We start from the raw sequence: 12940 nt of genomic DNA on the forward strand, positions 1-12940 counted from the left end.
GTTTTTAATTTCTTTTCATTTTATTATTTAGAAAATTGGAATGAGTAAAAATTAGCAATTCTGGCATTTATATTTTAACACATTTAAGACATCATTAAGGATTGAACCATAATGCATAAAATATATATTTGTCCCATCTCCGTTCACAGGAGAATATTGGATAGATCCAAATCAAGGATGTTCGGAAGATGCCATTAAGGTTTACTGTAATATGCAAACTGGAGAGACCTGCATCTCTGCAAATCCTTCCAAAATACCTATTAAGACTTGGTGGACTGGCAAAAGTGGAGATAATTTCAAGCCCATATGGTACGGTGTGGATATGAACAGAGGATCTCAGGTAAATAAGTGAATGTCATCTAATATTATTAGTCTATTACAGGATAAATTTATTTAGGTTAAACTGATGGAGCCACAAAGTTGTATTTCCTTAAACCAACTTTGCAAGATGGAATATCACTTCTATATCTCGTTTTTTAATCCTTGGCGAAAGTAGCTAAATCTTATGTTACATTATCTTTTTTTCTATTGTGTTACCATTTGATTTTTTTTTTTTATCTTTTTTAATCTATTTATTTTTTTTCTTGTAGTTTGTCTATGGGGAAAGTGATTCACCAAACACCGCTGTGACTCAAATGACCTTTTTGCGTCTTTTATCAAAGGAAGCTTCACAAAATATTACCTATCACTGTAAAAATGCAATTGGATTCTTAGATGAAAAAAATCAGAATTTAAAAAAAGCCGTAATACTTAAAGGTGCTAACGATCTTGATATTAGAGCAGAAGGAAACAGCCGCTTCAGATACACTGTTTTGGAGGATACATGTTTGGTAAGTGCATTGCAAGATCATAAACCCAATTAGCAAGAAAATGTATTGAATAATGAAAATTAGTAAATGTGTCCGTACCAAAGGGCCAAGTTAAAATTTTCAATCGTAATAGTAATGCAATTTAAGTATTAACAGCCTGGTAATTTCTCATACACATCACAGTAGGATAAACTATGCAGAACATTGCTGTGCGCTCAGTGGATGCCTCTAATTATCCAGTATAAGTATTATACTGCTCCATTACTAGGTCTGTGCCAGGTCCCAAGCTCAGGACTTGGATATAGAAAGCAGAAGCAATGAGGCAGGAGGTTGTCTATTTCTTTTGTCAGTTTAACTCCTAATTGCTGAATGATGAATTCCTAAGGGAATTATCATTATGAACACTGACTGATATACCCATCATGCTGATAGAGCCTTTCCATTATTGCGATCAGCTGCTCCAGCGCGACTCTTACATGTAGGCAGGCTCCTGCTATAACTGCTAGGATCAATGTTCTAGCTGATCATAGCAGTTCTAACCCTTCTTATGCTGCTGCCAAGACTGATAGATCTTAAACATAGGGAAAGAGATTCCTCTGGGCTCCCATGTAGTGCCATCACGAGTACCAGTTGGTTGGTATGGCCTCCGGGGCCAAGACAAATGCTTCCAGGTAAGCCTTACTCCAAAGCCAATCAGGTTCTCCCAGGTTGCCTGAAAGGCTGTATATAGATCAAGAACTGAAGTGTAGTAACACTGTAGTGTAATACATAGTACTAATGCACTGCTGAGTATTATAGTGTTGAGCAAGTAGGTAACTATTTGTACTTGCTATGCTGTTAGCGAGTACTGTCCGCTACTTGCAAATTCGTTACGAGTAGCTGACACAATGTAAGTCAATGGGAAATACTCGCAAAGTAGCCAGTAACCCAAAAGCCATACTATTCGCTACTCGTACGAAAAGTACGTCTTTTGGATTATTCACTACTTAGCAAGTATTTCCCATTGGCTTACATTGCGCCCACTACTTGTAACGAATATGCGAGTAGCGGACAGTACTCGCTAACAGCATAGCGAGTACGAATAGTTAACTACTCACTCAACACTAGTGTATTACTAATGCAATCATAGAATTAGATGATAAAGCTCTTCTGGAGAACTCATCAATATTGTAAAAATAAACACATTTTTTTTAAAATATTAAGTGTTAAAAGAAAAGTAAAAACTCACCTCCAAAAACCCCAAGTCCCTCCCACAAGAAAAAAAACCCTTCTTTATTCTGGAAAGAATAAATACAGCTAAAAAAGTCTTGAGGGGTACTGCTCCAAAGTGCTGCCAATAACAAATACAACTCGTCCTAAAAAATAATGAAAATGAAAAAAAACATTGATTTGTCCTAAAGGCCCAAAATGGGCATATTCCAGACTTAAGGGGGCTTTACACGCTACGATATCGTTAATGAATTATTGTCGGGGTCACCTTGTTTGTGACGCACATCTGGCATCATTAACGATATCGTAGCTTGTGACAGTCATGTGCGACCTAAAACGATCGCAAAAGCTGCAAAAATCGTTTGCCGTGGAGAGGTCGTCCTGAAACAAAAAATTGTTTCCAGGATGTTAGCGATGTTGTTCCTCGTTCCTGCGGCAGCACACATCGCTGTGTGTGACACCGCAGGAGCGACGAACATCTCCTTACCTGCCTCCACCGGGTATGTGGAAGGAAGGAGGTGGGTGTGATGTTTACGTCCCACTCATCTCCGCCCCTCCGCTTCTATTGGCCGCCTGCCGTGTGACGTCGCTGTGATGCCGCACGACCCGCCCCCTTAGGAAGGAGGCGGGTTGCCAGCCAGAGCGACGTCGCAGGGCAGGTAAGTGCGTGTGACGGGGTAAGCGAGGTTGTGCGACACGGGCAGCTATATGCCCATGTCGCACAACCGACGGGGGTGGGTACAATCGCTTGTGATCTCGCTAGCGAGATCGCAGCGTGTAAAGCCCGTTTTAGTCTATTTTAAGTTTGTTGCCGTCAAAACAAAGTAGACATCTGGAAATATAAATGTAATCACACATTAGAACAGTATTAAACATATGTGAGACATATTAGGGTTGAAATATGCCAAAAATATTCTTCCCAAAATGTATTTATTTTTGTGGTCATAGTAAAAAAATATAAATCCCAGTAACCTACTCTTGTCACATAATTATTGAACATTATGCATAAAACAACAGTTATTAAATGTAGCTACACATAATAGATTTTTAAAATCTAGCACATTCACTAAGTGGCAAAAAGGACTGGTCTTTAAATGGTTAACAAAGCAGCCCAGCATTATATATAAATAAAGAATATTATGTACTGCACCCACCTATGGATCCCCCGCTTCTTTTTTTTGTCCCTGCTAGAAGAAAAATCATGGAGACCAGTAGAGGACCTATCAGCAGTATGAGATCAGTTGGTAAATACAGTATATAGTGCTTTTTTATTTTTAGACAAGTCTGGGCTGTTCTTTTTTAGCAAGAAAATGACTAGAAAAAGAAGCTGATATTCCTTTAAAGAGGTTGTCTACAATTTGGGCAACCTCTTCTCAATGACCATGTAATAACAAAGGTTATACTATCCTCTAGTGCTGTTGCTGTTTCAGCACTGTCAGTGCTCGCTCTTCTGGGGCTTGTGTGCCAATGTTACATCACGTGACCCCTGCGGATGTATCAAATATCAATAAGAAGTAAGCAGCCAACCACAGCTCTGACTCCCTCTTGGTGATCGATTTGTCCAAAGGCGGGTAGAGTGAAGCCGGCGCTGACCCCGCTGACAGGGCTAGTGTGATGTAGTGTGACGTGAGCTTCGCGAGATTGAGTGCTGACACCTCTGGAACGCTGCCAACATAGAAGGTGTTATTATTTTAACAGGGACAAACAAACTGGTTGAGCAGGGGTTGTTCAAGTAGTGGACAACCCCTTTATTGTTTCTGCCTATTATATACCAGGTTCTTAGTTTGAGACCTGGCAAAGTTGTTTATGAAATGATTTTATCTGCTTTAACCCCCTAACGACTGACCAATTTTGCGCTTTCTGGTTCCTTTATTCGACTTTTTTTATTTTTCTGGACTTTTTCTGGACATGTGAGGGCTTGTTTTTTGCGGAACAAGCTAAACTTTTAAATGAGAGATAAGACCCTGCGTCACTGACTAAAATGCTCAGGAGGAAAATGGCAATGATAAAAAGAAGAAACTTTGGCACACTACTACCGTGTTTTTCCAAAAATAAGACACTGTCTTATATTTTTTTTGCCCCCCAAAAAAGCACTAGGGCTTATTTTTGGAGGAGGTCTTATTCTTGGAGAAACACGGTTGGGGTAAGTTTACCCCCCAAAAAAACAGACCCCCCCCCCACTTCCCAGGAGACTCATACACACCGTCCTACCCTGCTGCTACCTGACACGCAGACACAGAAGATCCCAGACACACACAGCAGATCACACACCTCACACACACACACAGCAGATAACAGATACACACAGCAGATCACACACAGCGGATCGCAGGCACACACAGCCAATCACAGATACACACAGCCGATCACAGATACACACAGCCGATCACAGATACACATACAGCAGATCGCAGATATACACAGCAGATAACACACAGCAGATCGCAGGCACGCACAGCCATCACAGATACACACATCCGATTGCAGACACACACAGCCGATCACAGATACACACATCCGATCACAGGCACACACAGCCAATCGCAGATATACACAGCAGATCGCAGGCAGGCACAGCCATCACAGATACACACATCCGATCGCAGGCACACACAGCCGATCACAGATACACATACAGCAGATCGCAGATATACACAGCAGATCACACACAGCAGATCGCAGGCACGCACAGCCATCACAGATACACACATCCGATTGCAGACACACACAGCCGATCACAGATACACACATCCGATCACAGGCACACACAGCTGATCACAGATACACACAGCAGATCGCAGGCACGCACAGCCATCACAGATACACACATCCGATCGCAGGCATACACAGCCGATCACAGATACACACAGCCGATCACAGATACACACAGCCGATCACAGATACACACATCCGATCGCAAATACACACATCCAATCACAGGCACACACAGCCGATCACAGATACACACATCCGAACGCAGACACACACAGCCGATCGCAGAAAAACACAGCCGATCGCAGACACACACACACACACACATCACATCACATCACATCTAATCCAGCACTTACGGCAGCAGAGAATGAGAGCAAGTCACGTGTCCGGCCGCAGGTCCTGTTCGTCACGCTGCACCGCACTGCGTGTGTATGCGATCCGATGTGTGTGCGATCCGATGTTTGTGTGTGTGATTTGTTGTTTGCGTGTGAGCCGATGTTTGTGTGTGCGATCTGATTATGTGTGCGATCTGACTGCGTGTGCGATCCGATGTTTGTGTGTGAGATCTGGTGTGTGTGTGTGAGATCTGATTGTGTGTCTGTGTGTGTGTGTGAGCTGATGTGTGCGGGTGTGTGATCACTGCAGGTCCTGTCACTCAGTGTCGGGTGAGTGTAATTGCCGGGTGCCGCTGTGTATAATGAAGTGTCCTGCAGTATCTGTATCTTTTTTAGCTGCATGGACACTTCATTATTGATCCGGGACTAGGGCTTATATTTAAGCCTTTCTCCGAAAATGCTGAAAATCCCTGCCAGGGCTTATTTTTGGGGGAGGTCTTATTTTTGGAAAAACACGGTAGTACCCCAAAGAAAACATACACTGGAATTCGGCTCTTTTCTTTTCTTTTATTGGTGCAAAAAAACAGTGAGAGGTGCTGTACAATTGTCATAGTCCGCCACAAATGACGTTTCAGCTTATTGACCTTCGTCAGATCGGACCATCAGATGGAATATATAGGGAATTAGATGTCAGTATAGAATGGTACGCACGTCCACATATGGATACCTGAATTCAGGAGTGGGAATATGAGTAGATTGGTTTAACCAACAAGGTCTTATCATGAAAAGGACATTGTGAGATAAGTAGCCTAGTGATCATCCTGCGGCAGTAGAGGAGATAGACTTGGTGATACTGGGTTATAGGACCAGGCAAATTGCATAAGAAACATGAATCTGGCACATGAAACCCACAATACTGTGATGTCTTACTTAGGAGACATGGGCCTTAAAAAGATATTAGGTTATATCAAGGAAACAAATCCTCTATGTAATAGGTGCTGAGTCATTCTCTAATAAGGAATGTTCATAGGAAGGAGGAACAGCTCAGATAGCGAGGAGGTAATGTGACCTTACAGGATTCTATAAAGACAGTGACCGTCAGGAAGGTGATGGGGGACACACTACCTCCTCGCTGTCTGAGCTGTTCATCCTTCCATATTGCCAATCCTGAATTCAGGTATCCATATGTGGACGTTCATACCATTCTATATTGACATCTAGTTCCCTATATATTCCATCTGATGGTCCGATCTGACGAAGGCCAATAGGCCAAAATGTCTGTTTTCTTTGGGGTACTAGTAGTGTGCTGGAACTTTTAAATGAAACCATGAGTTTTACCATATAGTGTACTGGAAAACAGCAAAAAAATTCCAAATGCGGAAAAATTACAGAAAAAAGTGTGATTGCTCTATTGTTTTTGAGATATTTTATTCACTGTGGTAAAACTGATGTGTGGGTGTGATGCCCGAGGCTGGTGCGAGTTCGTAGACACCAAACATGAATAGGTTTACTTTTATCTAAGGGGTTAAAAAAAAATCTGAAGTTTGTCCAAAAAAGTGGCGTACGTTTTGCGCCTTTTTCCGCAACCTGTAGCATTTTCATTTTTTGGGATCTATGGCTCAGTGATGACTTATTTCTTGTGTCTCAAACTGATGTTTTTAATGGTACAATTTTTCCTCTGATGCTACGTTTTGATCGCCTGTTATTTCACTTTGCGCAAAATCTGTGCAACCAAAAAACATAATTTTGGCGTTTGGAATTTTTTTGCTTCTAAGCTGTTTACCAATCAGATTAATTGATTTTAGATTTTGATAGATTGGGCATTTCTGAATTCAGCCATACCAAATATGTGTATATTTTTTATTTTTTTAACCCTTTCATTTTCAATGGGGCAAATAGGGGGGATTTGAACTTTTAGGTTTTTTTTTTAATTTTTAAAAACTTTTCATTTTCATTTCTCTCGATCAGAGCAGCACCGCTCAGACTGGGAGAAATTATCATCTCTTGTAACAGTCAGTACTCAGCTGCTTCTTACAGGACTTGAGTCATGTGAGCTACAGGAGTCATCACATGACCATATGCTATCCTTGACAACCATCGGATCCACGTGATCACGTCACGTGACTTCCAATAGTGGCCTGTGAGTATGCGATTACCGTGATCGCCATTAAAATGGGGCTGTGACATCTTGACAGTGCCATTTAAGGGATTAACAGGTACAGGTGGAAGCACAGAAGTCTTTTGGTGCGTTGTAATGTCCCCAATCAACTACAATGGTTTAATGCCTTAACATTGTATAGAATAATAACTCTTAGCACTTATCTTTTCATGAGGAGACAGATTCATCTATGTTTCTCTTTTCAGAAGCGCAGTGGGAATATTGGCAGAACCGTGTTTGAGTACAGGACCCAGAATGTGAAACGCTTACCCATTATCGATATTGCTCCTGTGGACGTTGGAGGTGCAGATCAAGAGTTTGGAGTTGACATTGGGCCAGTTTGCTTTTTGTAAATTTCACCAACAAACAACCTAGGAACTTAAACTGACTGAAGTTATCCTGAGACTCTTGAAAACTATAGCTGGCTATGCACCAGCACTGTACATACAGTTGTCTATTATTTTCCATTTTTATAAACTACTTGGCCTCCCTTCAAAATATTTATTTTCCATTTTTAAGCCATTTTAAGAGCAGAAAGATAATAAATGGATCAATATTTTTATAGTGTTTACTATGTTTGATATCCATTAAATAAATTAGCCAAATTAAGAACTGTAGGGACAAAATAATCATGGCTTTCCTGAGTATGCAGAGTGCAAAAGTTTCATACAATTGACATGTTTTTCCAGTTTTGCCTTAGGCTATTTTTACACACTGCACCCAAATGCATGCGTTTCCTTTTCCCAGAAAAGTCTATGAGATTTCTATTTTGCTGTCCACACATTGCATCTTTTTTTGGCTGCATCTTGGCTGCATTTTTGAAGATGCAGCATGTCAATTCTTTTTGCATTTTGCCAGCTTTTTTGAGTCCTTTCAGTCAATAGATTTGACTTAAAAAATGCATTTGGAAAAATGTGGTATAAACGTGTCAAAAACATATGCGTTTTTTGATGCGTTTATGCCACGGGTGCGTTTTTTTGGGGCCAAAAAATGCTGCATCTTTGTGGTTGAGAAAAAAAATGCAGTTTGTGAACATAGCTTTACAACATTTTGGGATTAATTCATCAAGCTTTTTAGATTAGCTATGGTTGTTTCACAAACTAATGTTACTAAGACTCCATATTTTTAAAATGAATTAATTTATGTGCATTCGTTCTTCAATATTGGGCTTTGGTTACTGCTTCAAGCTTTTGCTTTTATATACTGTACATATTAAATACAGATTTCATGGTGCAGAGAAGTATGACATTTATTTCAGACTTCTAGCTACAGAAATGTATCCATAAATATCTGTAATGTTGGTGAAGACTTTGCAGTAAATACTATAGCTACGAAGCTTGATGATTTTCCCATTTTGGTTTTATCTTCAGTGATTATTATTTTGCAGATTATTTTTAAGAATTTGTGTTTGTTCTTTGTTGTAATGCAAAGAGCCAAACCAACAAATATTTATTAACCAGTTATAAAGACAATATAAGTTTTTTTCAAGTCTTAATGATGTCAGTAGCTTGTTACAAACTGCGCTGCTCACAAGGATCAATTACTGTTTAGGGGATTACATTAAATGTAGAAAACTGTTATGTACAATATATGAACAAAATCTTATGTTTTACGCATGGATTGTCAAGTACAAAAGGATTCAAAGTTTCTTAGCATAAGCTACCTCATCTCTAGATGCTGGGATGCATATAACATTCATAAGTTGTGTTTCTTGTTAGATATTAAAAGGTGCTATGCTTTTGTTGTTCTTCAGAGATTGGGGAGAGTCAGTAAACATGTTTGATGGTGCTAAAATTCCTTTTGTAAAATCCTGAATAAATGAAATTTGACAGCTGCCCATAAATATTATTTGATAAGTGGGATTAGTGCGCTTTTTAATGTTTACCAAATCCAAAGGCAGTCTTATACAGCTACACAAAATTAACTATATCCATGTATTTTGCAAAGCTTATATTTACATATCATATGTTGCTATGTGTGGAATTTAAAAATTAAAAAGAAAACATACATTCCACAATTTATTAAACTGTAGATAGTTTGGTGTTACTTTTATTATGGCAAACATGAGGTAGATGAATTGGTATCATAGTATCATAGTATCATAGTTTTTAAGGTTGAAGGGAGACTCTAAGTCCATCTAGTTCAACCCGTAGCCTAACATGTTGATCCAGAGGAAGGCAAAAAACCCCATTGTGGCAAACAAGTTCCAATGGGGAAAAAATGTCCTTCCTGACTCCACATCCGGCAATCAGACTAGTTCCCTGGATCAATACCCTGTCATAAAATCTAATATACATAACTGGTTATATTAAATTTTTCAAGAAAGGCATCCAGGCTCTGCTTAAATGTTAGTAGTGAATCACTCATTACAACATCATGCGGCAGAGAGTTCCATAGTCTCACTGCTCGTACAGTAAAGAATCCTCGTCTGTGATTATGATTAAACCTTCTTTCCTCAAGACGTAGCGGATGCCCCCGTGTTCCAGTCGCAGGCCTAGGTGTAAATAGATCTTTGGAAAGGTCTCTGTACTGTCCCCTCATATATTTATACATTGTGATTAGATCTCCCCTAAGCCTTTGTTTTTCCAGACTAAATAACCCCAAGTTTAATAACCTGTCTTCGTATTGCAGCCCCCCCATTCCTCTAATAATCTTGGTCGCTCTTCTTTGCACCCTCTCCAGTTCAGCTATGTCCTTCTTATATATCGGTGACCAGAATTGTACACAGTATTCTAAGTGCGGTCGCACTAGTGACTTGTACAGAGGTAGAACTATATTTTTTTCATGAACACTTATACCTCTTTTAATACATCCCATTATTTTATTAGCCCTGGCAGCAGCTGCCTGACACTGTCCACTAAAGTGGAGTTTACCATCCACCCATACACCCAAGTCTTTTTCTGTGTCTGTTTTACCCAGTGTTCTACAATTAAGTACATAATCATAAATGTTATTTCCTCTACCCAAGTGCATGACCTTACATTTATCTACATTAAACTTCAATTGCCACTTCTCAGCCCAATCCTCCAATTTACATAAATCTCCCTGTAATATAAAATTATCCTCCTCTGTATTGATTACCCTGCAGAGTTTAGTATCATCTGCAAATATTGAAATTCTACTCCGCATGCCCCCAACAAGGTCATTTATAAATATGTTGAAAAGAAGCGGGCCCAATACTGACCCCTGTGGTACCCCACTATGAACTGAGACCCAGTCCGAGTACGTACCATTAATAACCACCCTTTGTTTCCTATCACTGAGCCAGTTTTTAACCCAGTTACACATATTTTCCCCTATCCCCATTATTCTCATTTTATGTACCAACCTTTTGTGTGGCACCGTATCAAAAGCTTTTGAAAAGTCCATATACACAACATCCACTGCATTTCCCTGGTCCAGGCTTGAACTTACCTCTTCATAGAAGCTGATCAAATTAGTTTGACAGGATCGATCCCTCATAAACCCATGTTGATACTCTGTCATAAGGTTATTTTTCTTGAGATACTCCAGTATAGCATCTCTCAAGAAACCCTCAAGGATTTTACCAACCGTAGAGGTTAAACTTACCGGCCTATAATTTCCTGGCTCAGTTTTTGTCCCCTTTTTGAATATTGGCACCACATTTGCTATGCGCCAGTCCTGCGGTACCGACCCTGTTATTAAGGAATCTGAGAAGATTAAAAATAATGGTCTATCTATCACAGAACTCAATTCCTGTAGTACTCTGGGGTGTATGCCATCCGGGCCCGGAGATTTGTCAACCTTAGTGATTTCGAGGCGGCGGCGTACTTCCTGCTGGGTTAAGCAGGTAATATTCAAGGGTGAATTTATGGCATCACTGGTCATGTCATCTGCCATGGCATTTTCTTGTATAAAAACCGTAGAAAAAAAAAGTCATTCAGCAGGTTGGCTTTACCCTCATCCCCTTCCACCATTTCACCAAGACTATTTTTAAGGGGGCCAACACTATCGCTTTTCAGTTTTTTTACTGTTTATGTAGTTAAAGAATATTTTAGGATTATTTTTACTTTCTCTCGCAATGAGTCTCTCTGTCTCAAACTTAGCTAACTTAATTTGCTTTTTACATATTTTATTTAATTTTCTATAATTATATAATGCCTCATCACTACCTACCCTCTTTAATTCTTTTAAGGCTTTCTGTTTTTCTTTTATTGCTTCCCTTACAGCTCTATTTAGCCATAGGGGTTTCCTCCTATTTCTAGCATGTTTGTTCCCATAGGGTATATTTTCTGCACAAGCCCTATTCAGGATGCTCATAAAAGTCTCCCATTTGCTTTGTGTACTTTTATTACTTAGTACATCATCCCAGTTTATTGCACTAAGATCATCTCTCAACCGTTTAAAATTTGCTTTCCTGAAGTTTAGTGTCCTTGTAGCCCCTCTACTATACATCTTACTAAAGAATACATGAAAACTTATTATTTTGTGATCACTATTCCCCAAGTAACCCCCAACTTGTATATTTGATATGCGGTCTGGCCTATTGGTTAGTACAAGGTCTAGTAGTGCTCCCCCTCTTGTGGGGTCCTGTACCATTTGTGAAAGGTAATTATCTTTCATTGTTATCAAAAATCTATTTCCTTTGCTGGAACTGCAAGTTTCTGTTCCCCAATTTATATCAGGATAGTTAAAGTCCCCCATAATAATTACCTCTCCGAGACTCGCTGCTTTATCAATTTGCTTTATGAGGAGATTCTCTACCTCTTCCATAATATTCGGTGTCTTATAACACACCCCTATCAGTATTTTATTATTCATTCTCCCCCCCCTTATCTCCACCCATAGGGACTCTACATTCTCAGTACCCTCACATATGTTGTCACGCAGGATGGGTTTTAAGGATGATTTTACATATAGACACACACCTCCCCCTCGCTTATTTGTACGGTCATTCCTGAGTAGGCTATAACCCTGTAAATTAACAGCCCAGTCATAGCTCTCATCCAGCCATGTCTCTGATATCCCCACTATATCATAATTTTCTTCCAACAATATTAATTCTAATTCCTCCACCTTATTTGTGAGGCTTCGGGCATTAGTGTACATGCACGTTACGTATGACTCTGTACCTATATTCCTGCTTACTGTATTGACTGTCCTAACCCTTCCCCCCGTACCACCCCCAATTTCATTACTTGTGCCCTGGTCACTATCTGCACTACATTCCCCTTCTATAAAGTGAATACCCTCGCCCCCCATTCCTAGTTTAAACACTCCTCCAACCTTCTAGCCATTTTCTGCCCCAGCAGAGCTGCACCCTCCCCATTAAGATGCAGCCCATCCCTAGCATAGAATCTGTAGCCAACTGAAAAGTCGGCCCAATTCTCCAGGAACCCAAAACCCTCTTTCCTACACCAATTCTTGAGCCACCTGTTAACCTCCCTGATCTCTCTTTGCCTCTCTGGTGTGGCTCGTGGAACAGGTAGTATTTCCGAAAATACCACCTTTGAGGTCCATGCTTTAAGCTTACAACCTAATTCCCTGAAATCATCTTTAAGGACCTTCCACCTACCTCTAACTTTGTCATTTGTGCCAATATGTACAATGACCGCTGGGTCCTCCCCAGCCCCTCCCAGTAATCTGTCAACCCGATCAGCGATGTGCCGAACTCGAGCGCCAGGAAGACAACACACTGTTCGGCGATCCCTGTCTTTGTGACAGATTGCCCTATCTGTCCCCCTAATAATTGA

The 12940-nt window shown here is 40.2% G+C and overlaps 1 protein-coding gene across 1 annotated transcript in view; it reads left to right on the forward strand.

The window, feature by feature from the left end:
• The window catches only part of COL5A2 (collagen type V alpha 2 chain), a 384888-nt gene extending 375828 nt beyond the window's left edge, over positions 1–9060 (forward strand). The window contains exons 52-54 of the mRNA XM_075317769.1: positions 150–340; positions 591–830; positions 7433–9060. Coding sequence (XP_075173884.1) covers positions 150–340; positions 591–830; positions 7433–7579 — 578 coding nt within the window. The 3' untranslated portion in view covers positions 7580–9060. The remainder of the gene's footprint in view (positions 1–149; positions 341–590; positions 831–7432) is intronic.
• The last annotated feature ends 3880 nt before the right edge of the window (positions 9061–12940 follow it).

This window comes from Anomaloglossus baeobatrachus, chromosome 7 (assembly GCF_048569485.1).
Source record: "Anomaloglossus baeobatrachus isolate aAnoBae1 chromosome 7, aAnoBae1.hap1, whole genome shotgun sequence".
Taxonomy (NCBI): Eukaryota; Metazoa; Chordata; class Amphibia; order Anura; family Aromobatidae; genus Anomaloglossus; species Anomaloglossus baeobatrachus.